General features: G+C 44.6%; 1 protein-coding gene across 1 annotated transcript; it reads left to right on the forward strand.

Moving 5' to 3' along the window:
• The first annotated feature begins 5,912 nt into the window (after window positions 1-5,912).
• lcorl (ligand dependent nuclear receptor corepressor-like) lies at window positions 5,913-16,307 on the forward strand. Its single transcript, XM_079278620.1, has 7 exons — window positions 5,913-6,030; window positions 6,967-7,032; window positions 9,841-9,932; window positions 10,102-10,228; window positions 12,788-13,012; window positions 13,157-13,229; window positions 15,065-16,307. Exons 1-7 carry the CDS (start codon window positions 5,937-5,939, stop codon window positions 16,116-16,118), a joined length of 1,731 nt encoding a protein of 576 aa, XP_079134746.1. The 5' UTR covers window positions 5,913-5,936; the 3' UTR covers window positions 16,119-16,307.
• The last annotated feature ends 4,992 nt before the right edge of the window (window positions 16,308-21,299 follow it).

The raw sequence follows: 21,299 nt of genomic DNA on the forward strand, positions 1-21,299 counted from the left end.
CTATCAGCTGAGACACAGCGTGTCCTCCCAGGCCCCAGGCCCGATGACACAGTGGATTTTGATGTCTCACCTTACTGGTGTGAGGTGCCGAACGTGCCGTGCCGAACGTGAACGTAAGACTACACTTTTTAGTCGGTCGTCTGTCTCTTTTCGGGATCCCAGCCGGTCGGGGAGTTACGAGGCGATGACAGGATGGACTGACGAATAGTAAATCCTGTCAGCACGCACACACACATGCATTCGCAGATGTATACACGCACATACACACTACACGCAGTGGAGTCAGAAGGTTACGCAGACTTACCGCTGTGCCGCCGAGCCCCACAGGATGTCTCGCCAACTGTGGTACGAACACATGCAGCAGTTGTGACACGCACACACACACACACACACAGATACTTGGACGAAGTGCTAGAATAATCTCCGCAGAGGTCCCCTCCCTTTTAAAGCTCACTTCCTCCGGTCAGATTTATAAAAGAAAATGCTCGCTCTTTAAATTCACACGTTCACACAGAGACATGTCGTCCTCGCTTCCTGCGGTCCTTTCCTGGATGTCACGGTGGAGAAGTGGGTATGTGTGAGACGACATGCCCGACGTCAGCCACTCCAACACACACTCCATCAGTCACCGCGCTCACTGACAGACATTCCCAGCATTATACCGCCGCATGTGTTTTCTGGTGTACTGTAGGCACACATACACATGTGTCTCCAGCGTCCTAATGCACGATGCAGGCACACAATCACACACACACACACACAGAAAAATGATTTTTCATATGACCATATAAAGCAGTGTGCCTCGGTTGCATTGGATCCAATTCTTGATTCAATTATGTGTGTGTGTGGGAGGGGAAGGAGGGAAGCACTGCTGTGTGGTCTGTTAGTGTCAACCAGAAACACACCGCACACTTAGAGCCAATCACAAGCAGCGGGCCTGCACGCCCGCACGCTCGCAATCAATTAGTCAAAACATCTGTGCGTGGATGAGCTTGTATTCACGTGTGTGTGTGTGTGTGTGTGTGTGTATGTGTGTGTAAATCATAACTGATTTAAAGTGAGAACCTCTACTTTCCTTACTTTCCCTCCCTACGCCGTCTCATTGTTGGCCCATACTGAGGTGGATTTTCTTTTGCCAGATCTGGTGTTCCCACACACACACACACACACACACACACAGGCACACACATTATCGTAGATTTCAGAGTCTGTGCTCGCTTCATTACAGCAGGAGAGAGAATGGGCACAGCGCTATTGGCACGTGGGTTAGATTAGCCGGGCCTGCCGAGGCTTATAAACCTTGTTCTATTACTGAGACAGAGAGACAGAGAGAGAGAGGGGGGGGGGGGGGGGTCTAATATATTTAGCAGAAAGGAACATAATTGAGAGACAGGAGCAAGGGTAAGTTTCCACTAAAGACACCAGAGACAATGGAAACTCACCTCTTTCTTTTAAAAAAGAATGACGCCTCAGAGACATTACATCTCACATGTATAAGAAAGAGTCAGCTCACTCTCACATGTGCCCAGATGAGCGCATAAATACACATGCACAGTAAGATTCTGCAGGTGTTTAGCTACGGCAACTCTGCGGTATCACCTTTTTTTGTGCATTTGCACGAGGTCAGAGGTGGGCCAGGCGGCTTAGCATAGCACCGTGGACATCTTGACAGTACCATCTGGGTCTTGGAGGACACTAAAGGGAACACACATTCACTCACCCTTACGACGTATGGACGTAATCTCTGCGATGTCATAGGTTCCTGAAGAGCCACTGTGAAGCTCAAAGTGGGTGGCTGAGGCGAGCCCCGGTGACGCAGCAGAGGAGGCAGTTAGCAGCTAGCAACCTGAGTCAGCACCTTCCCGTCACTCAAAGCGGCCACGTCTATGCGGATTCACTTGCTTTTTGTGTCAGCCTCAAGTGGCCATTCGAGGAACTGCGGTTTTTTCGGCAATTCCAGATTGGCTTCGTTTCTCAGCACCTGAGGTTGCCGCTTGGTTTACCGCTAATCGTTAGCAATTGTTAGCATTGATGCCAGCTAAGATGGTGAACATGGACAATGTTTGACCCAATGCGTCTTAGTCCCGCCCACAGTGTGATACGAGCGGAGAGAGGAGACGAGCATTTCACAAAATGAGAACTATGACGTGTGTCACCGTTGCATCGTTTGGTTGTACTGCTATATTTTAGGATCTCTGTCAGATAGGCACAACAGTGTTCATGACAACTTATATACATTTAATATGAATTAAATTCACAACGTGGCATCTTGTGACAAGTGTACGGATGTCACACATCTACTTTTTTTTATTTAACACACACGCGGGTATTTTAGCATTTCTATGTTCTATTGAGTGACGCATTACTCTCACACACACACACACACACACACACACACCTGCTCAGATTAAACTCCCCTTTTCGCACTTCGCTGCCATTTCCTTCCTCCTGTCTGTTTACCTTGCCCGTCTCTTCTTCCTCGCGTATCGCTCCAATGCGGAGCATATCCTCTGAAGATCTGTTATGTGAAGGTATTGGTGGAGTCTTATAAAGGCATGTATAGTGAGGCTCTATCACAAATCAATAATACACTGCCACACGGCGACCACCACCTCTCATTTAAAGCCAAGGAATTCTAAACAGATGTCTTTGCACAACGGCGAGCGGAGCCGTGTGTGGACATGGGAAAGCTGAAGTGAGGGTTTCACGCTGGATGCAATAGGGACGGGAATGCTGCACCTCTGTGGTAATCACAGTGGCCACGGTCCAACCATAACGCTGATCTCTAACCTCTCACATGAACACACACACACACACATGCACAATACAGGCCTTCTGCACATGCGCAGTCACTTGAGCGCATGCTCAAAAATTAAAAAACGCCCAGGTAATCATTTCCATATTTATTTTCTTTGCATTCATATCCCCCCCCCCCCCCCCCCCCCCCCCCCCTCGGTGTGTTTTCATAAAAACAATGCCAAGCCTTTAAAAACGGGTTGAATAAGTGATTTTTTTTGGAAATCCCATTTGAGAGGGCCCCGCTAAAAAGTGTGGTGAGAGTCTGCGCCATGTCAGGGATTACATAATGACTCATTCGACGTAGGAATGATTAAACACATTGGATCCGAGTATTAGCACACATAGCATGTACTCAATCCATCAACTGTCACAAATCACCATCTTGGAAAAAAGCCAGGCCCCGGCTGTAGGCCTATAGCTTTTGGACATAACACCTTAGTGGAGCCTTTTCCTCCTTTATCAAGCCCCATCTAATTAAACGTGATCCCCCACTGGCTTGTGCGCACCGCGGGGCTGTTAAGTCAAATCTACCTGAGACTTTTGGGGTCTCATACATAAGTGTGAAAGTGTTCTACCCCTTCACTTACAGCGCAGTAAACTCAGCGAGACGTCTTGAATTTAGGACGATGTTAAACCAGAGAAACATAAATACGGGAACTATGCGTCACAGTCGGTTCGAGGGCAGAGCGAGCCGGCGCGCCGAGCCACTTTAATTGTTATTGTGAATAATAATAACCCCACTAACAGCTAAATCCTCTTTATATTCAAGAAGTGAGGTGTTTCTTTTATGGCACAGGGAGAGCTGGTTCTAATCTTCTTTACAAAAAAAACTAAAAAGCATTGGGTCTATGGAATGCACCTGTAAATTGAAGAGACAGAACGTGTTTTTAACGAGCGTCCTCCACACCGCCCTCTTCAGGGAACACGGGGTAACTGAGATGATGGAGAAGTGGAAAGATGGACGGTTTGGTCCTCATCTCTTATTATCATTATTCTGAGGGCGTGAGTTAACCGAGATGAGTGTAATGAGCTCTCCTGATTTCTTCATCCCGTGGCTACATCCAATACCTGCTTGTTTGTCAAACACAGTCTATTTCTGGCTGTTGTGTTTGGACTCGATGAGGGAGTGAAACTGAAGCGGACCATAATGTGTAGCTACTGTTGCCCCCCTCTTCTGCACTACATAACAAGATCCAGGTGTCATGCTCTGGATCTCTCTCTCTCTCTCTCTCTCTCTCTCTCTCTCACACACACACACACACACACACACACACACACCTCTGACTGGCCCTGCATTTAGAACTGCGTGGTGTGTGCAGTAATGAGATATGTTGGTGGCTGAGGTGTTAAAAGTTCCTCTGGGCCGCAGCAGCGGGACCACCACCTCAGTGCTAAGCTGCCTCTCATTTTCTGATCAGTCAATGCGCACGCCGTCACACTGCACTGTTATACACTTTACTTAACCACACGTGTATTCAAACACACACACACACACACAGCATTATGGTGACGCTGCGCGTAATCGTCTCTCTCTCTTGGGTTGCACGCTGGGCTGTGTGCTGTTGGTCACGCTCTGGCCCAGAGGCGCCGTCCACCAGGCCGTCGCCGCCTTTCATCGCCATCTCCACGGCAACTGCGCCGTAAATTGCCGTGACAATGAATTTAACCTGGGCCTGTTACACGTGCCTCCTCCAAGCTCGACTTCAATCTCATCTCCCTATCTGCTTCTACGACCCTCCATAGCGCGTTATAACTCGACGCCATATGTTGTCCGATCGGCCTCCCCCTGCTCTCTCTCTCTCTCTCCCTCACTTTGTCACTCACACTCTCTCCATGAACCCCTTTTCCTGTTTGGTTGTCCTCATACCGTTGCGGGACGCATAGCAAGATTGACCTGTCAAGAGGCCCTGGGGCAGAAATGGGGGGCAAACAAGCCTGTCCTGCCAACTCTCTGTGCATTCGTGTACACAACACTGCAACAAAAAGAATACAAGTGTTATATTTGAATTATATTTTGCGGATTACCAGGCCCCAGGTTGGCCGTGCGTGTGTGTCAATTTGTGTAATTGCATTCATTTATTTGGTAATACGTGCCATTTAAACATGCTTCCAACTGAAATAATACACATATTCAAAAAACAAAGCTATGCCATGGCCCCTTTTCAAGAAAGGACCCCCAGATAATGCAAGACGGACATTAGAGTGCATTATCTAAGAGGATAATGTGATTTTGTGGTGCATAATCCCATTAAATCTGCTGTTAATTACAATTTTTACAGACAAATTGGCAAACAATGAAACTGGGGCATGTGGGGCCCCTAACGGGTCTGGGGCTTGGCTGCCCTGTCGACTGCATGCAAACAGAGAACCTATATTCGTATGGTTTTGGAGAACAGGATGAATGAAGACCGTATCATCGAGTTACTTCTCGTCCGACCCTGTGTTTATGCCAAAATCTTGATGCACGCGGGACCCAATGGATGCATTCTGAGAGAATATGAAGTTCTCTGCTGCCCTCACGTGGCGGCACCGGGGAGAAGCAGGCAGTCCGTTCAGACTGTCAGCATCTGCTTAGAAATTACTTAGATTTAGGTTGACAGAGTGATAACAGTCAGGTTTGGCTTTATTCTTATTTTATTCTTATTGGTTTTACCAGTCGGCATACCCAGATGATTTTACAGAACTGCTTATCATTGGCTGGTTAAAACTATATATACTAAAAACCTTTATCCAGTACTGCCCAGGGATATATGAGTTCTGGTAAACCTGATGAATAACTGATTCCTAATTTGTCCGTCATCTTACCACACAGGGACACCAGTATGCACTTAACAGAGCATTCCACAAGAACTTTGGTTTAGGTTCATGGAATGACACATAACACTAACACAACAGACAAGTTAAGGCAGTTTACTGAAGTCACTGAAAAATAATATTTCAACAGTTTAAGAAAGTGGGAGTCTGTTTTATCCGCGAGACCAAATTTAGGGCAAAAAAACGCCCAATCTTATCTAAAGCTAATCTCCCTCTAGCGGTGAGCCGTGCGCATGACAGCCGAGCGCTGCAGCTGTAGACCGTTCACAGCCGCTTCCTGTCGCTCAGACGGAGGGAGAGAGAGGGGGGAAGGACGCAGCAGAATGGCGACCGTGCAGTGCTGCAAATGCACGGCCGAAAGGAAAGGGTTTCGGCGGGAACTTGATTCTTGGCGACACAAATTGATACACTGCGTCGGTATGATCCACTTGCAGTTTCGTATTTTGTGAGAAAAAAAGCCCCAACGAGCTTCAAAGTGATTTCGCCCGGTAGCTGAGAGATCGCTATCCCTATCTGTGTTTGATTGCTAGCTTAGGCTAGCTAACTAAAAGCTAGCTAGTAGCCTGACTCCATAGGTGGCCAACGTTAGCAGTTAAATTAAGCTGGCAGGCTAATATTTACCAGCTGGCTAACCCTTCGAGTTGGCTCCTTTTTTCTTTGTCCCTCTAAGCTAGCTTCCTATCCGCCGGTGCTAGCTCAGTCAGATTTCCTTACATGACTGAGATGATATCGTCCATGTAGTATTAATGTGTATCCTATATTTGTAGCCAACCGATAATTCCAACATCAGCTAAATTTGTTTATTGACATAACGTTATATGTTGGCGATGCTAATGCCCGGCTAACATGCTATGCTAACATTACCGCTGTTGCTGTTATTTTGGGGGAGGGGATTGTTGCAATGTTCGGGCTTCTAATGTCAGTGCACTATGAGAAAAGCGGACGTTTCGGTGGTATCGTGTGACGTTTCTCCTCGTACCGTTTGCTATTTTGAACCTTGTTTTTTATGCTACAGAAGCCGGTAACCTTAGGCTAGTTCACCCGAAGCTAGCTGGATTTATTTTGCTTTGTGACGTTTAAGCACAGTGACATTACATCTGAATGCACTAAACCAACAACCAAATGGAAATCTTAATGGTACTACCATTCACGGATCATATGAATTGTTTGTTTTGCTTAATAAATGATGACATGGCTCTTTATTAAACATTACATGTGTTGGTGACAGCTGTCTGGCAGATGAGAATCTGTGTTGTTGCTGTCAAACTGGTCTAGTTTGGCTCTCGGAGAAAAACAACAATATCTTGTCCATGTCAGTACTGAAGGATGGTCTCTGTTCGATTTGTCTTGCAGGGTTCGAAAGCATTCTGGAGGGAATCTATGGTCCACTGCTGCTGAGGGACCTCAGTTTGTTTGATGGTGGGTTTTTGTGTGTGCATTAAAAAAAAGTCTTCATCACTTTGTGTAATCATAGTTGTATTTTATATTTATTCCCAACAAAGAAATTATTTCTCAACCCTGTCTGTAGCAATCAGCATTTCTCCATTTTCAGATGCACAAAATTGAGTTCCATAGTGCGTATTTGTGGCTGTACGACCGTGTAGGTGGGTTGAGTCACTAAACATACATTTAGTATTGCGTTTATATAATGTTACCGTGGTTGTTTTTAAAGTGGGACTCAGCTACAGAGTGGTGATATATTATTCTATATTGAGATTAATTTATCTCTAGAATAATGGATAGATGATCCAATTGTACCCCTCCCCCACTTAGATTATTAAACAGCCATTTTTACATAGATGATGCCCATACTCACACACAGTCCATCTGACCCTATGGTAAGAACACATGGTTTAAATTATCTGGCATGGAACTGTAAATCTATTTCACCTCTAAACTAGTCCCCTGTCCATGTGTGACCCTCTCCTCACCTGCTATAACCTGTAATCACATACCAACTTCACTTTACCCACTTCTTTAAAAAGCCCCCCCCCCCCCCCGTGGTAGAAAAGTTTAGACTCCACTCTGTCCAGTGTCCTGCTAGCCAGTTAAACAACAAAGGACATATTTATACAACATGCAGTTATATCATTAAAAACATACCAGTGGCACCACCAACATTGCTCCTCATTTAAGAAGGCAGCATGGTATCAAACTTTAACTCAACGCTAGAAGAGAGGTTCATGGCACACTGGCCCCTAATTCCTCCCACTTAAAGATAATAAGTTAAACAACAATGCATTTTATTAACAAGGGCATATGCCTGGATAGCATAGATAAAGATGCTGGATTTAGATGAAACTGACCCTAGAACCTAGGTGCACAGCCATTTAGTGGTGGGGGAAAAAGCACTGGTGGGGACAGCCCAAAATGTTGCCCTGTGCATCATTGCCCATTGTGTGGCAATATCATCATTTGGTCCCAAGTTGTTGTCATAATATTACCTCTTATGGATATGATGAAATCAGATTTTTCATGCTCTTTTTTTGGACTCTCATTCAAAATGTGTACGCTTACTTCAGGTACAGACAATTAAATTAATTGTAATTGATATAAAATGTGTAATTAATTGCAAAATGCATCACAACTAAGTTGATTCCCATCAAGTCTGCTTTGAAATGCGGCATGTCAGATCATTGCAACTTCATCAGTTACATCTGATGGGGACATTCACCACTCTTTACTCTAGCACTTGCAACCGGTTGTCAATTAAGATATATATATATATACGTATACATATATACATATATATGTAGATACATATGTATGTATATATGTAGATACATATGTATATATATACGTATACATTAGGGGTGTAACGGTTCACAAAATTCACGGTTCGGTACGATACAGTGGAGCCACGGTTTGGTACGTTTCGGTACAGTAGAAAACTATAAATGCCAGAGAAATGTACTTGATTTTTAAATATATTTATTCATTACAACTAAGATCATAAAGTTATTCTTTGACTTTGAACAATGATGGAACTAAACCTGAGTGAACGTGGCTCTTCATCTCCCATTCAGTGGTCAGGTGATGTGTTACAGTCAGGTAGCTGTGTGTAGCCCTCGACGTCCAGGCATCCGTTGTCAGAGCAGCAGCGGGTGCCTCGGACATTTGATTCTCCACTCGTGCTTTTGTTTTCTTGTACAAAGCGGGAATTACGGTTTGGCTGAAATGGGCTCGTGAAGGAATTGTGTAGCGGGGCTCAATAACATTCAGCAGGTTCATGAAGCTGCGTTTAGCACTACAGAGTCCGGTCTGATGTCCGCGGCTATAAATGTACCAACCGCCGTGGTGATGGCTTTAGCCCTGTTCGACTCGGTAGTGAACAGCTGCTTAAATGCGTCGGGGAGAGTTTGAAGCGTGTGTTTTCGTTCAGTTCCACTCACTGCCACACTGGGGTGATGTCGGCGTAAATGGGTTAACATGTTTGAGGTATTCACACTGATGTAGCCTACATTCGTGTAGCAAATGCAACATAGCGTTGTTTTTTATCTTGTGGTGCTGCCTGTCTTGGCCAGGTCTCCCTTGCAAAAGAGATTTTTAATCTCAATGGGACTACCTGGTTAAATAAAGGTTTAAAAAAAAAAAAAAATGTATTTATTTTTATTCAAATGTATTGTTCGGTTCGTCATGCGTACCGAACCGTGAGCCTCGTACCGAACGGTTCAATACGAATACGCGTATTGTTACACCCCTACTATACATATATATGTATATGTACGTATACATGTATATGTATGTATATGTATGTATATGTATGTATATATATATATATATATATATATATATGTATATATATATATATATATATATATATATATATATGTATATATATATCTGTATGTTATAATACATTTTCTAGAAGTTCAATTGAGAGACCATTCATAGATAAAACAACCAATCCAGTATTGTAATGACACCATCCTGCTCTTTGATTTGCAACCTTTCTGCCCACAATTGTCAGCTACAACCAGATATAGTTAGAATAGTATAATTCATGTTGTGAAAGAACCAAAAAATCCTGCACATTTAGGTTATCTCACATTCAGAGTTTGCGATCCGGCACACCTGTTTAAAGGGTGTTCTCAAGTGTGAGTTTGGGAACCACTTCAGCGTACAGCCTACACTACAGCCTTTTGTCAAATTCTGTATTGTGACCACTGTACGGGGCTGTTTGATTCTTTATGTACCCTCATTCATTGATGTCATTGTGTCTTTCAGACTGTGAACCTGAAGAGGTGGACGACTGGTCCTCGGAAACAAGTTGCTCTCAATGTTCGTTCTGCAGCCTTTCCCTGGACAAACTCAGCAGTGTAAGGATTGTTTAAGTCAAGATAATCCACACATTCTCTTTGTATTTTGCCTTTAGACAAGCCTATTCAAGTTACCCGTGGCTGTTGACAGTTGTTCTAATTGTATTGTTTGATGTTAAATAGAGTGTCATGGGATATATGTCAGTGATGTAACTTTTTTCCCTTATAGGATCATCTGCCTGCAGCCACGTCGCCCCTCTCCTCCCCCTCTGATTACTCTCCCTGTCCGGCTCCAACCATTTCTGAGAGCAGCCAATCAGCGCACAGGATCCTCCAAGCTGTGTTTCACAAAAAAGGTGAGTCAAGACTCTGTTTCGCCTTGTGGAGCATTGAACAAATTGGCGAATCCCATTATCGCAATACAACTAGTTTCGGTTTTATGAGATATCCTTTTCTAACCTGGCTGCTGCCATGGATGTGAATTAAATTAATACAAAACACGCACAGTGTCTTCGTTCCTCTGGATAACCCAGACTTTGGTCAACACTTCATCAGCGGACAATTCCTTGATTATATTCTAGCTCAAGTGTTCCCATAAATGTGGCCGGGGGTCCTTGAAGTAATCCAGAGGATTCACTGGAAAATGTTCTGTAATTTAATCACATGGATGAAATTCTGTATCGTGGTTCATGTCATTTATATCACGGTATTGGTAAATAGAATGATGGAATAATACTAGCGCAGTGCTGTGTGGGACGTTGCTGTTCAGATTGCGTGCCCGTTAAGAAGGGGCCGCCAAAACCTCAACTCAAGCCCCCCGCTACTGCTACTACACCGAGCGTTGTTAGCTTGTTTATTCAAAGTTCATTAGCGTTGAACGTGTCGCGTATCCAAATCCCAACAACTTCAACACTGCACGTCCTTCGGTCCCCAGCAATAGACCCACCAAGTTGGAAGGAGATCGGCTGAACGGTTCTTGAGATATGCAAAGCAGCACCCACATCCAGACGGAGGTTTCTTGCTTCATAGTTAGATTATATGGTGTTATGATAATGAATGGAAAACCAGACAGGAATGTGGCTAATCCAGCAAAGTTCCTTCCTAACAAATCAAAGTACACATCACATCAATGCAAAAATTAAACAAAAAAGTCCTGATCATTAAATTACATCATTGCCCATAGTGTCCTAATACAATGTGTACGTATAAATGATTAGGAAATAAATGAAAACAATACTTGGCATCAGTAGTTAATAATAAGAATGATATATTATAAGCGGCTCAGTGACTGCAGATCAGTCTGGCTGCTTACGCTACATTAATGCTGGATAACGTTACAACCCGTCTTTACTTCACGTCTCCGGAGTCAGCGAGCACGAGTGGATAGCCTACAGGAGCCGAGCCACTCTGCCATTGCTGCTCAAACTGTGTGTGTTTTTGCCATACCAATGTATAATATATTACCGCTGGCAAAATACCTGCACTCATTAAATCCATGCTCTACTTTCTGACCACAGTGGTTCTGTCAAAGCAAGCAACTAATCCTCAACTCATTTTGAAATGAATAGCTCGGCTAAGAGTATATTTACTGATGCTGCAGGCAGTGCTACTTGCTCAACTTGGCTGTGTTTTTGTCCCCGCTGTAAGACCTGATACTGACTTATAATAATGTTATGGCCAGCAAAATACCTCCGCTAATTAAATCCATGCTCTACTTTATAACTGCGAGGGTTTTGTCAAAGCAAGCGACTAAAACGCATGTTTGGAATTTATACCCGCCAAGTTTATTCCAGCAGTGTTTGTGATCGTGAGTAACCTCAACCTGGGTGTGTTTTTCAAGGCTGGATTTAGTGATTTGAGGGCCCCAGGCAAACACTGTCTTGCTTATTTCCACCCTTTCTCTAACTAGGAATGTTGGTATTAGCAGTGGTAGAAAAAGTACTGAAAAATGGTTCTTAAGTAAAACTAGTAATAGTGTAACTACTGCATTCAAGTGTTTAGTTAAAGGGACGCCATATCAGCACATAAACTTCCGTTTACTTAACCTCTGTTCAAGGTGGAGCTTTCAATTCCAATATGCTGCGGGATTGTTTAATTAATAATAATAATGCATCATATTTTAATTGTTATATTTTGGGAGTCAAATCTGCAACGTAACCAGTAACATTTTTCTGTTAAGCAAATGTAGTACTACACAGTTTTCCTCTGAAGTATACACAGTAAATAGTCGCTATACAGCTAAGTTGCATATCCCTTTAATGGGAGAGTTCGGCCTAAGGGGTCCATCACGAGAGGGAGCAGTAACATGCACTTTTGGTGAATAAATGCTTCAACTCAAGAGCCAAGCCAAGCTCTCATGTCTTGCTCGTCAGCTAGCTGATGATTAAAGTGACGGACTTTAACCCCGAAGTTAGCAACAACTCCGGCCAAGGCTCTCTTAATGTGGGCTGTGAGTTTTTAACTGTTTAACTGATACCACGGTTAAATGGTTAATTGTTAACATCTCTACTGCGAACAACGCTCTATCGGTATCTGTAACTACCCAAATCTTAGTACTTGTCCATGGTCAGAAGAAAATATATCAGTGGATTCCTACATATTGCCCACCGCTACCAGGGTGTAAACAAAAGGCATATTTTAAAGTTTGAAAGATGGATGTTTTCCCAACTCTTGATACTTGACCTCCTAATATATTGCCCTGTAATTTATACAATATTGCAGACACTTGTTGCTTTTGCTGCTAACGTGTTGGGACCCGGAGAGATTTGTGTCACAATAGATTCCTGAAAGCTTGATATCAGAACAAAAACAGAACAAAATGTCCACTCTTATCTTGTCCTATAAGAATAACCGAAATCCTGCTTGTTCGTCCAGTCCTGTTCTTATTTCTGTTGCACCTGTGCCTTCTTCATTAGATGTGTCCCTGGGCTGTGATACCAACATCCCTCCAGTTGCTCAGGAGCTCATGAAGAAGATGATACATCAGTTTGCCTTGGAGTACGCATCCAAGTGCCTACTCCACACCAGTACAAATGGTGTTACAACAAGGACCTCATCACCTTTGTCACAACCATCCGACGCCCCTCTGGACCTCACAGTGAGCCGAACTGGGGATGAGAAAGAGAGTGAAAGTGACCCGGGTAGGGAAAGCATCAAACCGATTCTCAATTTAAAGCCAATGAAGAGATGTTTCTAGCTTCTAAAGTTTTTAGATGTTGACGTTGATGTCGTACCACTGAAGCACTGCAACTCAAACCAGTTAAAATGAAATCTTCTTGTAACAGATGGCGTGCTCGACCTCTCCAACAGGAACTCTGCCTGCTCAGCAAATTCACCATCTAATCACAAAGCCTCAGGGTAAGAGTTTCTTTGTATTGTTGGATTTCCTCTGGCTATGAATGTTAGTGGTGTTAGACCTTGTGGAAGCTATTGGTTAAAACTGGGGGTTCTACTTGAATACAATATTACATTTACGTGAACTTGGCATTTTTGTCCAAACCCAGCATGACGAAGCCTACATCCACACTAAGACGAAAATCATCTCGGTACACACGAGAGCGCTTAAGTACCACTCTTGAAATAATCACCGTCTATCCCAACTCGCCTGAAAATGCATGTCACATGACCATTCACGAACACTGCGCATGTAGTGCCGGTGGAAACGGGAAGCAGATTGTCCACTCTGCGGTTGGTTGCTTAGTTACAGAAAATACAACAGCGTATTATTTTGCCTCCTATAGTACACGGTCTTGTTTGATACTTATGGTCATCTATATTTCCCACACACACACTCAAACAGACAAGTTTACGATATTATGGGTCTAGAAACTGAGTCAACACGGGTCTCACTTGTTTTCCCTCGGTTCTGTTGTCCGTGCTCACGCTCGTAAATACTGGAGAGCTTTTATGCTTTTCTTCATTGACAGATTCTTTGTGAATTTCACAATAGTTGTGCAGAAGAAAATAAGCATAGATAACAAAAGAAAAGTCCTCCCATTTTATGTCCATCACCCTCCTCAAAACCGCAAACAGCGCCTTCCTACTTCCTCTCTGCGGGGCCGATAACGCCGCTGGGTGCGCAGCTAGAAAATCCCTCGAGAAATAGCTTGCCTCCTGCGCGTGTCGGCAGTAGTAGCATGATAAAATGTAGAATTTAACTGCACAACAGCTGCTAGCATAGACAACAATGTCGGCCGCCCCTGTGATTTGTTATCCATGTTTAAATGAACCACTTGTCGTCGCTTGGGGTGATGTCCTTTCTCTTCTGGGAAAGGGTCAAATGATAGGTGCGTGACGAAGCCGGGAAGGACTTGTCGTGACTGATGAGAGCCAATTAAGAAGCGAACGTGGGTGTTGCGTCATCGTTTTCAACGGTCTCCGTTTCTGCCCATCCAGACTAAAAGGCATTCACACTGTTTTCAAACTAAAACGCTGGAATAGTGTGGATGCTAGGCCTTAATGTAGCAAGAGTTCTACATTTTAAAATGAAAACGTATTGGTGTGAATGTCGCCTTAAACATGACTTTAAATGTGAGGAAATCCCCATTTTTGGCTGAGTCCAGCATTATTGTCTGCTAAATGTACTTTAAGGTGTGTAGCATGACAAGGACTGGAGGGTTGGCGTCAAAACTGTGTTGTGTTTCTGTTGTTTGGCGCTGCATTGATCAGTTCCTCTCTAGTCATTATGAGGAGCTAGCTTGTGTTCGGTGTTTTGGTTCTATGGGGTTGACTCTTTTATCTCTTGAGCGGTAACGTCACAGCAATGGCACCGTGTTATAACATTTGCCAACAGCTCAGCATTGTACAGTGAGGAGAACACTGCATTACCTCATAACGATTTCACCTCCTTTTTTGTACTTATCCGGTTGTGATGAGTTTGATAATTCAACCTTCAAGCATGTAGGACTCTCGCTGAAGGATATCACAAAACTACAAGGGTTGCATGCGTGTGTGAGCGCCAAAGTAACCCCAGCCATTCACAGACTGTCCCACCTGGACGTGAAGAGGCTTTGCCACACACAAAGAATGTGTGTGAGAACAGACAGACATGAAACATAAGTCGCAGTGATGTTACCAACACAAGGCATAAAGGAGTGGACCCCTCGCTCTGCACCCCCCTGTCCCCTATGCCAAAATCAAAGTCCCTCCATCACCTCCATCCTGACCCTGCTGTTTGGTCCTCCCATCCCTAGGAGGCAGCGCAGGCAGTACATTGCGAGGAGCTTGGAGCTGTCTGAGGGGTTGCTGTCCAAGGCCTTGAAGGATATTCGTTCTGGGAGGCTGCAGGAGCAGCGGGCCGCATTGCTTTATGGGATACCCCTTCACACCCTGAGGCAAGGTCTGGACGGCTGGGCTGAGGGAAGGCTGGGGATACTACATCAACTTGCACCAGGAAGCAGAGATTTCAGGGATGAAGTGACATCATACAATGTGATGTCGTCAATGTTGGGCGGCGAAGCCCGCCTTGTTCTGCAGAAGGTGGCGGCGTGGGCGGAGCGGGCAGAAATCGGAGGAGCTGCGGAGGAGAACGGAGACTTGAGTTTCCCCTCTTCCTCTCTTACCCTTTACCAGCCGAGCGGTCTGCAGAAAACCCTCCCCCACTCGTTCCCCCAGCTCAGGGATGCTCTCCAGCCCCCAGCAAGCCCCACTCCCAGTCTGGAGCCACCCACCTCCCTGCGTATTCCTCAGGTCCGCTCCGTGTCCGACCACAACAGGTCCATCCCAGCTGAGAATGGCAGCGTGGCAGACAACCTAAATCAACGTACCTCATCAATGGAGGGTTTCGGCAGTTCATCGACAGCTACCGCGAGACCTTCGACCCTCTTCAAACTCAGACCTCCTATCTTACCACACGGCTGTCCGGGCAGTGCCAACCAGTCACCTCATCGCCTGGGACCACGCGGGTCCTCACTGGATGATTCAGAAGACGGGGGAGGCGTCCGGGATAAAGACAAGCAACCGAGAAAGAAGCGCGGGAGATACCGGCAGTACGACCACGACCTGTTAGAGGAGGCCATCACCATGGTGATGGGAGGTCGCATGAGCGTGTCCAAGGCCCAGGTGGTTTACGGGGTGCCCCATAGCACACTGGAATACAAAGTTAAAGAGCGTACTGGAACACTGAAGAACCCGCCCAAGAAGAAATCTGCCATCTTTTGCTCGTCCAACTCGTCTGGTTCTGGTACCATGACCGGTTCCACTAACTCAGGGACTCTCGCCTCAGCTGCTGGCGCTAAGATGTTCTAGACCACAGAACGCCTCTAGAACTCCACAACACTTGAACTCATCACCTTTGACAAGATACATGTTTTCTGGAGACACTTGTTTATTAACACAACACATGCCTTTACAAAATATATATGGATATTGATATTCAGGTCTTTTAACTCTGTGTCTGTAACGTGACAGCCATACTTTCAGCTGTGTTTCTCTAGCTCAGTCCTGCGCTGGGATCAGAGCGGCTACGAGGTCCAGTGGTGCCCATTGCAGCTTTTGTTCACAGGGGGCTGCCCAAGTTAGCTTCAGTTGTACTAAAGGATGTGGCTTGCTTTATATTATCTGCTTACACTTAACAACCCACTGAAAGACCAAGACCCAAACTGAATATTTACCCTACTAACCTGTATTGTCTGTGTAGCCAAAGCCGGATATGTTTACATTTTTTGGATGGGAAAGTGGCTGATGTGCACATTGTTGGCACAAAATGCGATAAAGTAGTATTTCTGTCGTTCGTCGGGTTTGACTGAAACTTTGCTGCTTTTATCCACGACTTTTTCAACCGATCATATTCCACTGCGCCCTGTGCTACAGGGTGCACATTGGATTGTATGTTTACAGTCCTTGGATGACAGTGGAGTTCAAAGGCACAGAGGTGTCCGCTGTATCAGTGGCTACACAGACCGTACTATTCAGGATGAGTCGGTGGTTGGCTTTGGTCTCGTTAGGGGGGTTTCAACAGGATAAAGTAACACCAGCATTATCCTTCAAGACCTTGTGGAAGATCCTAACTTTGTTCTCATGTCTCTATGATTTAGTTTTTCTTCAAAGAGAAAAACTGACATTGATTGTTGCCCACCAGACTGCCCGGGATGGAGTGTGAGGAACACACTAGTGGACGCCGTAGAGCTGAGAAACAAAGTGTGACTCTCACGTTTGCTCGCTGTTAGATTATTAGGTTATTCAGGTTTCAATTCTTAAGCTCCCTCTTAATGGAGCGTTGATGATTGTCATTTGCAGCTTTCTATCTCTCTCTGGGTATTTTACCTAGGCCACTGAAGTGACTTAGAGCCATTATAACAGATTAAAAACTCTTTGCTATCGTTGGACACCTCTGCAAACAGGGAGATTGTACAGTATAATCCGCTGTGGTGGCTACAACCTCCTTTTGAGTTTTTTTCCGTTGAAGAGATTAGCTTGAGGAAGCCATTTTTATGTCCGTATAGTTCTCTCTATTTGTGCTAGCGAGCTAGTCTGAACATTGTATCGGGTGTAGTTGGAATGCAACTGTGCAGCATGTTTTCTAATGTGCGCTGATAAGCTTGGGAAAATGTATGTTGTGTATGTGTTGCGTTTGTAAAAAGATGCTCTTTTATTACCACAGATATGTACTGATTCTGCTACGGTAGCTGTATTACTGTAAACCTCATACATGACTGCTGCTTAGAACGTTACTTTTACCGGAGCGTTTCCCCCGGGACAAAGAGGCGGAGCTACAACAAGCCTGTTTCAACGAGCCGGAATTCCAAAGGCGATGCGTATTGTAATGTGTGGAGCCGCGGGTTAAACGCTAGCGGCGGTTATTTTTGTCGGCTACTGGAGGTTCCAGTCGTTTATTTGGTGGGACAATGACTTGATTCAGCGCGAGGCTCACAGGCTTCTCTGTATGCGTCTGGGGAAATGCTAAATGTTGCATCTACACTCGTGTCTGCCACTGAGATGGGCCTATTTCCATTAACAGTGCTGCTACCAAAGCAGCAGTTCAGGGTTACCCACACAAAGCTGCTTGATTTGTTTTATTGTGATGTCTGCCTGTCTGTCTCTCTCTCTCTCTCTCTCTCTCTCTCTCTCTTTCTCTCTCTCTCTATTTCTATCTAACCTCGTTGCCACATATATACCTCTGAACTTAATCTGCCTACAGCCGCGTGTCAGGTTTCACATCAAGGCCTCTGGATCTGCTGGGCTTTAGCTTAGGAACACTTGGGAGCTGTTTGTCTCTCAAGGAAAAAGAACACAGGTGTAAATGCATTGCCGCCATCAACACTTACACTTCTGTCAAGTCAATTATTATACAGTCAGTCGGCCGTTTTGTTGTGGAAGATTTCTTTTCTTTTTATACGGTTGTAAATCTGCCATGTGGCATCTCCAGGAGGTGTGCCATGTTGTTAGTCTGCACCAGGAAGCAGAGACTCTGGGTGCAAGTATTTGTCTTTGTCGGTTATCTTTGTATGTGTTATTTGTAATTTTTAAGGCTAATGGTAACCGTGTTTTTTGGTCTGGTTGTTTTGGCGTTCCAACCTTTTGTAACTTTGGCAACTATACAAACACTGATGTGTGCGCTCCTGAATGTGTCCACTCTTAACAGTACACTGTGTCTGGAGCTACAGCACAGTGCAGCATGATGTGTCTACTCTGGGAATGATCTGCTATTTATATCAAAGAGCCCATTTGTGAACAAGCCTAAACACCTCTTGAGAAATAGAAAAAGTCTTTCATTGTATAAGTTTCACTGCAGTGTATTCTGGGAACACACTTGTTTTCAAGCTTGAGGCATTTCTAGTTCCTTTTGGACTGAACTGCTGGTGAATCTTTGAAAGGACTGGACAGAAATCTGCTATTTATGCATCAATCAACTATTGCACTATGATTTATAAGAAGCCTTTTTATTGTGTTGTTGCTGCCTACTTATTTATTGATTGTGATTTGACTACGGTAGTTGTTTGTAGCTATTGATTTGTAATCGGGCACTCTGATGAAATGTGAAGTGTGTATTGCTGCATGGACGCTTTTAAATGTTAGCACATATCATTTATTTCGTGCTAAAGGGACACCCTTGACTATTGTGGTTGTTTAGTGCTTATGTTGAGATTAAATTATTTAAGTGATTTCAGAAGAAAAAGAAGAAGAATAAAACATTTGGTGACAGTAACACTACAGAATGTAACCCACTTCTACTGCATCCAGTCCAGTTGAACCCTGACCAGGGCTGGACTTATACAGCACTTCAATTCTTGGACATATTATCCATAATTAAACATTTAAGCTAGTTTAATGATATTAAAATCAATTACTTGTTTCTCACAGAACCTGATTTAACTGTTGATTTGAAGATCAGAGGGTTTTTTGAGCTGTTAGTTTTGTCGCTGTTGAAGTTAACATTTAGTTTGAAGCGTTCTACAATCGTTCCTTCTGCTTTTAGCGGAATGTTATCGTTTGCCTTCAGCAACTCGTCAATAAAACAGTTCTTTAATCAGTGGCCAGCTGTCATCATTTTACTAACATGATTTGTTTCAGGGTCTTGCAGACTATTAACAGTTCACGAGGACAGTCGCTTCTTTTTGATTGTTGCTTTTTCATGCTGGCTCAGACCACAGTCTAATACAAGTGGTTGTGTATGTAGCACAAGGCACTCACTGTGTGTGTTTACTCCGGTGTTATTCTGATGATGTTAGCAAATGTAAACAATGCAGTGGGCTGTAGTTGGCTGCAAACAACTTTTATAATGCAGCAATAATAAAAACTTGTCAAATTAATTTATAGCTGGGACATAGTTCAACATGAAGTTTGTGAGTGTGGTGAATAGGTGTCTGCTGGAGTGTCTTTCTTGCTGCTGCCACTAAAGTCCAAAAATGTTAGCCTCACTAAACAGGCCAGAAGATTACAGAATATTTACATACAAATGAATTGCAGATGGTGCACCAGACCACGTGGGAATAACAATATAAAGTGTATCATAGGCTCACAACATCATCAGACCTGTTAGTCTGTGTGAGTATCTATGTGTTGTTTGTCCTTTTAAACTGGGCTCTGCTATGAATAAAACTCCAATCTTTTTATTTCTGCCTCTAGCTCCCTGCTGCCATCATGTGTGGGAGAATTGGGTGATGTGGAACAGCGAGGGACTCTTCAGAGCTCTGCATTGGGTGCTGTTCTCAGCTCGCTCTGCTCAGCACACCGCTCTCTACTCTACCAGATCCTGAAGCTGACGCGCCAGGAAAAATTGCTGTTGCTCCTCAATCACAGACCTGAAGGCCAAACTGAATCTCACTGCTGTCACTGTGGCGTAAGCCCACAGGATATTGTTAGCCCTAATACAGTCCCATTTAGTGACTGTAAAGGCCGCAACAGCAGCCCCTACTGCCCTTTAATTGATTGGGATAATCAAGGTCATGGCAGCACAATGTGTCATCCAGGAGACTCCAAGTCCAACCCTAGCATCCACCACTACCCTTTAACAGACTGTAAAAGTGATGCTCCTCTGTGCTCCAGCTACTGCTGTGTGCAGAGGTGCAGGATGGAAGCCTACACTGTTCTGTGCCCCAAGAGGCTGCACTGCATTTCCTGCCAAAGCCTTGCTGTAGGTCGTATCGACAACATGGTGTGTTCATTTGCATCCTCTCCTTCGCTGTCCAAATCCCCTTCACTGTGCACTCCCTCCTCTAGCTTATTCCCTTCCTCATCGATCTGCTGTAACCAACACAACCCCCACTGTTGTTCAAACAAAGCCTGTCTGACGCCGTTCAGGGACACGATAGAAAGAGGGGTTGGAGATGGGGATCCCCCTTGTCCTGTACTGAAGAGAGAGCAGAGCCCCTCTCCTCCTCCTCTGTCCCCTATCCCCTCCGACATCAATAAGAAAACTGATGAAAAGCCACCCTCCCTCCTTCACCATAGACAAGAGGAGGAAGCTGACCCAATGGTTAAAGATGATCTCGTGAATACAAGCCACCAAGAAGCAGATGTGGATACAGCTGCAAAAGGGGAGCGAGACTATCGAAACCCAAGAACTAGTCAGGCTGAGCAGAACCCAAGTGGGACGTCACTGCAAGACGTTGTGAATCGCTTCAGTGAGAAACTGGAGACAATCGGACCGATAGAGAAGGAGCCACCTCTGGTTGCAACAGCTGTTAATGTCTCTGAAAGGGAGAAGCAACAGTACGCCTCAACCAGCCAGGACCTGCAGTGTCAGGCTGACGCTCATTTGACTGAAATTATCACCACCGTGCTTCACACAGGCAGTGCTAGTGATTACAATCTCAGTGAGCTGTTCAATCGCCATGACAGTAAAGAGCCCAAGTCACCTAACACCCGCTCCCGACGTCGCCAAGAAGTCCTTGCTGCTATAGCAACACCTGCCGACGATGCTTCAACCAGAAGGCAAAGCTTACAAATTAAGCGAGATTTTGCCATGTTTGACCAGTGCTACAGTAG

The sequence above is a fragment of the Melanostigma gelatinosum genome (assembly GCF_949748355.1).
Source record: "Melanostigma gelatinosum genome assembly, chromosome: 11".
NCBI classification, from domain to species: Eukaryota; Metazoa; Chordata; class Actinopteri; order Perciformes; family Zoarcidae; genus Melanostigma; species Melanostigma gelatinosum.

Excerpts from the sequence above, each read along its gene's own strand:
- lcorl (XM_079278620.1), top strand. The coding sequence starts at position 5,937 with ATGGCGACCGTGCAGTGCTGCAAATGCACGGCCGAAAGGAAAGGGTTT. Across the intron at positions 6,031-6,966 it reads CAAATTGATACACTGCGTCG|GGTTCGAAAGCATTCTGGAG; the intron begins GTATGATCCACT and ends TTTGTCTTGCAG. Across the intron at positions 13,013-13,156 it reads AGAGAGTGAAAGTGACCCGG|ATGGCGTGCTCGACCTCTCC; the intron begins GTAGGGAAAGCA and ends TTCTTGTAACAG.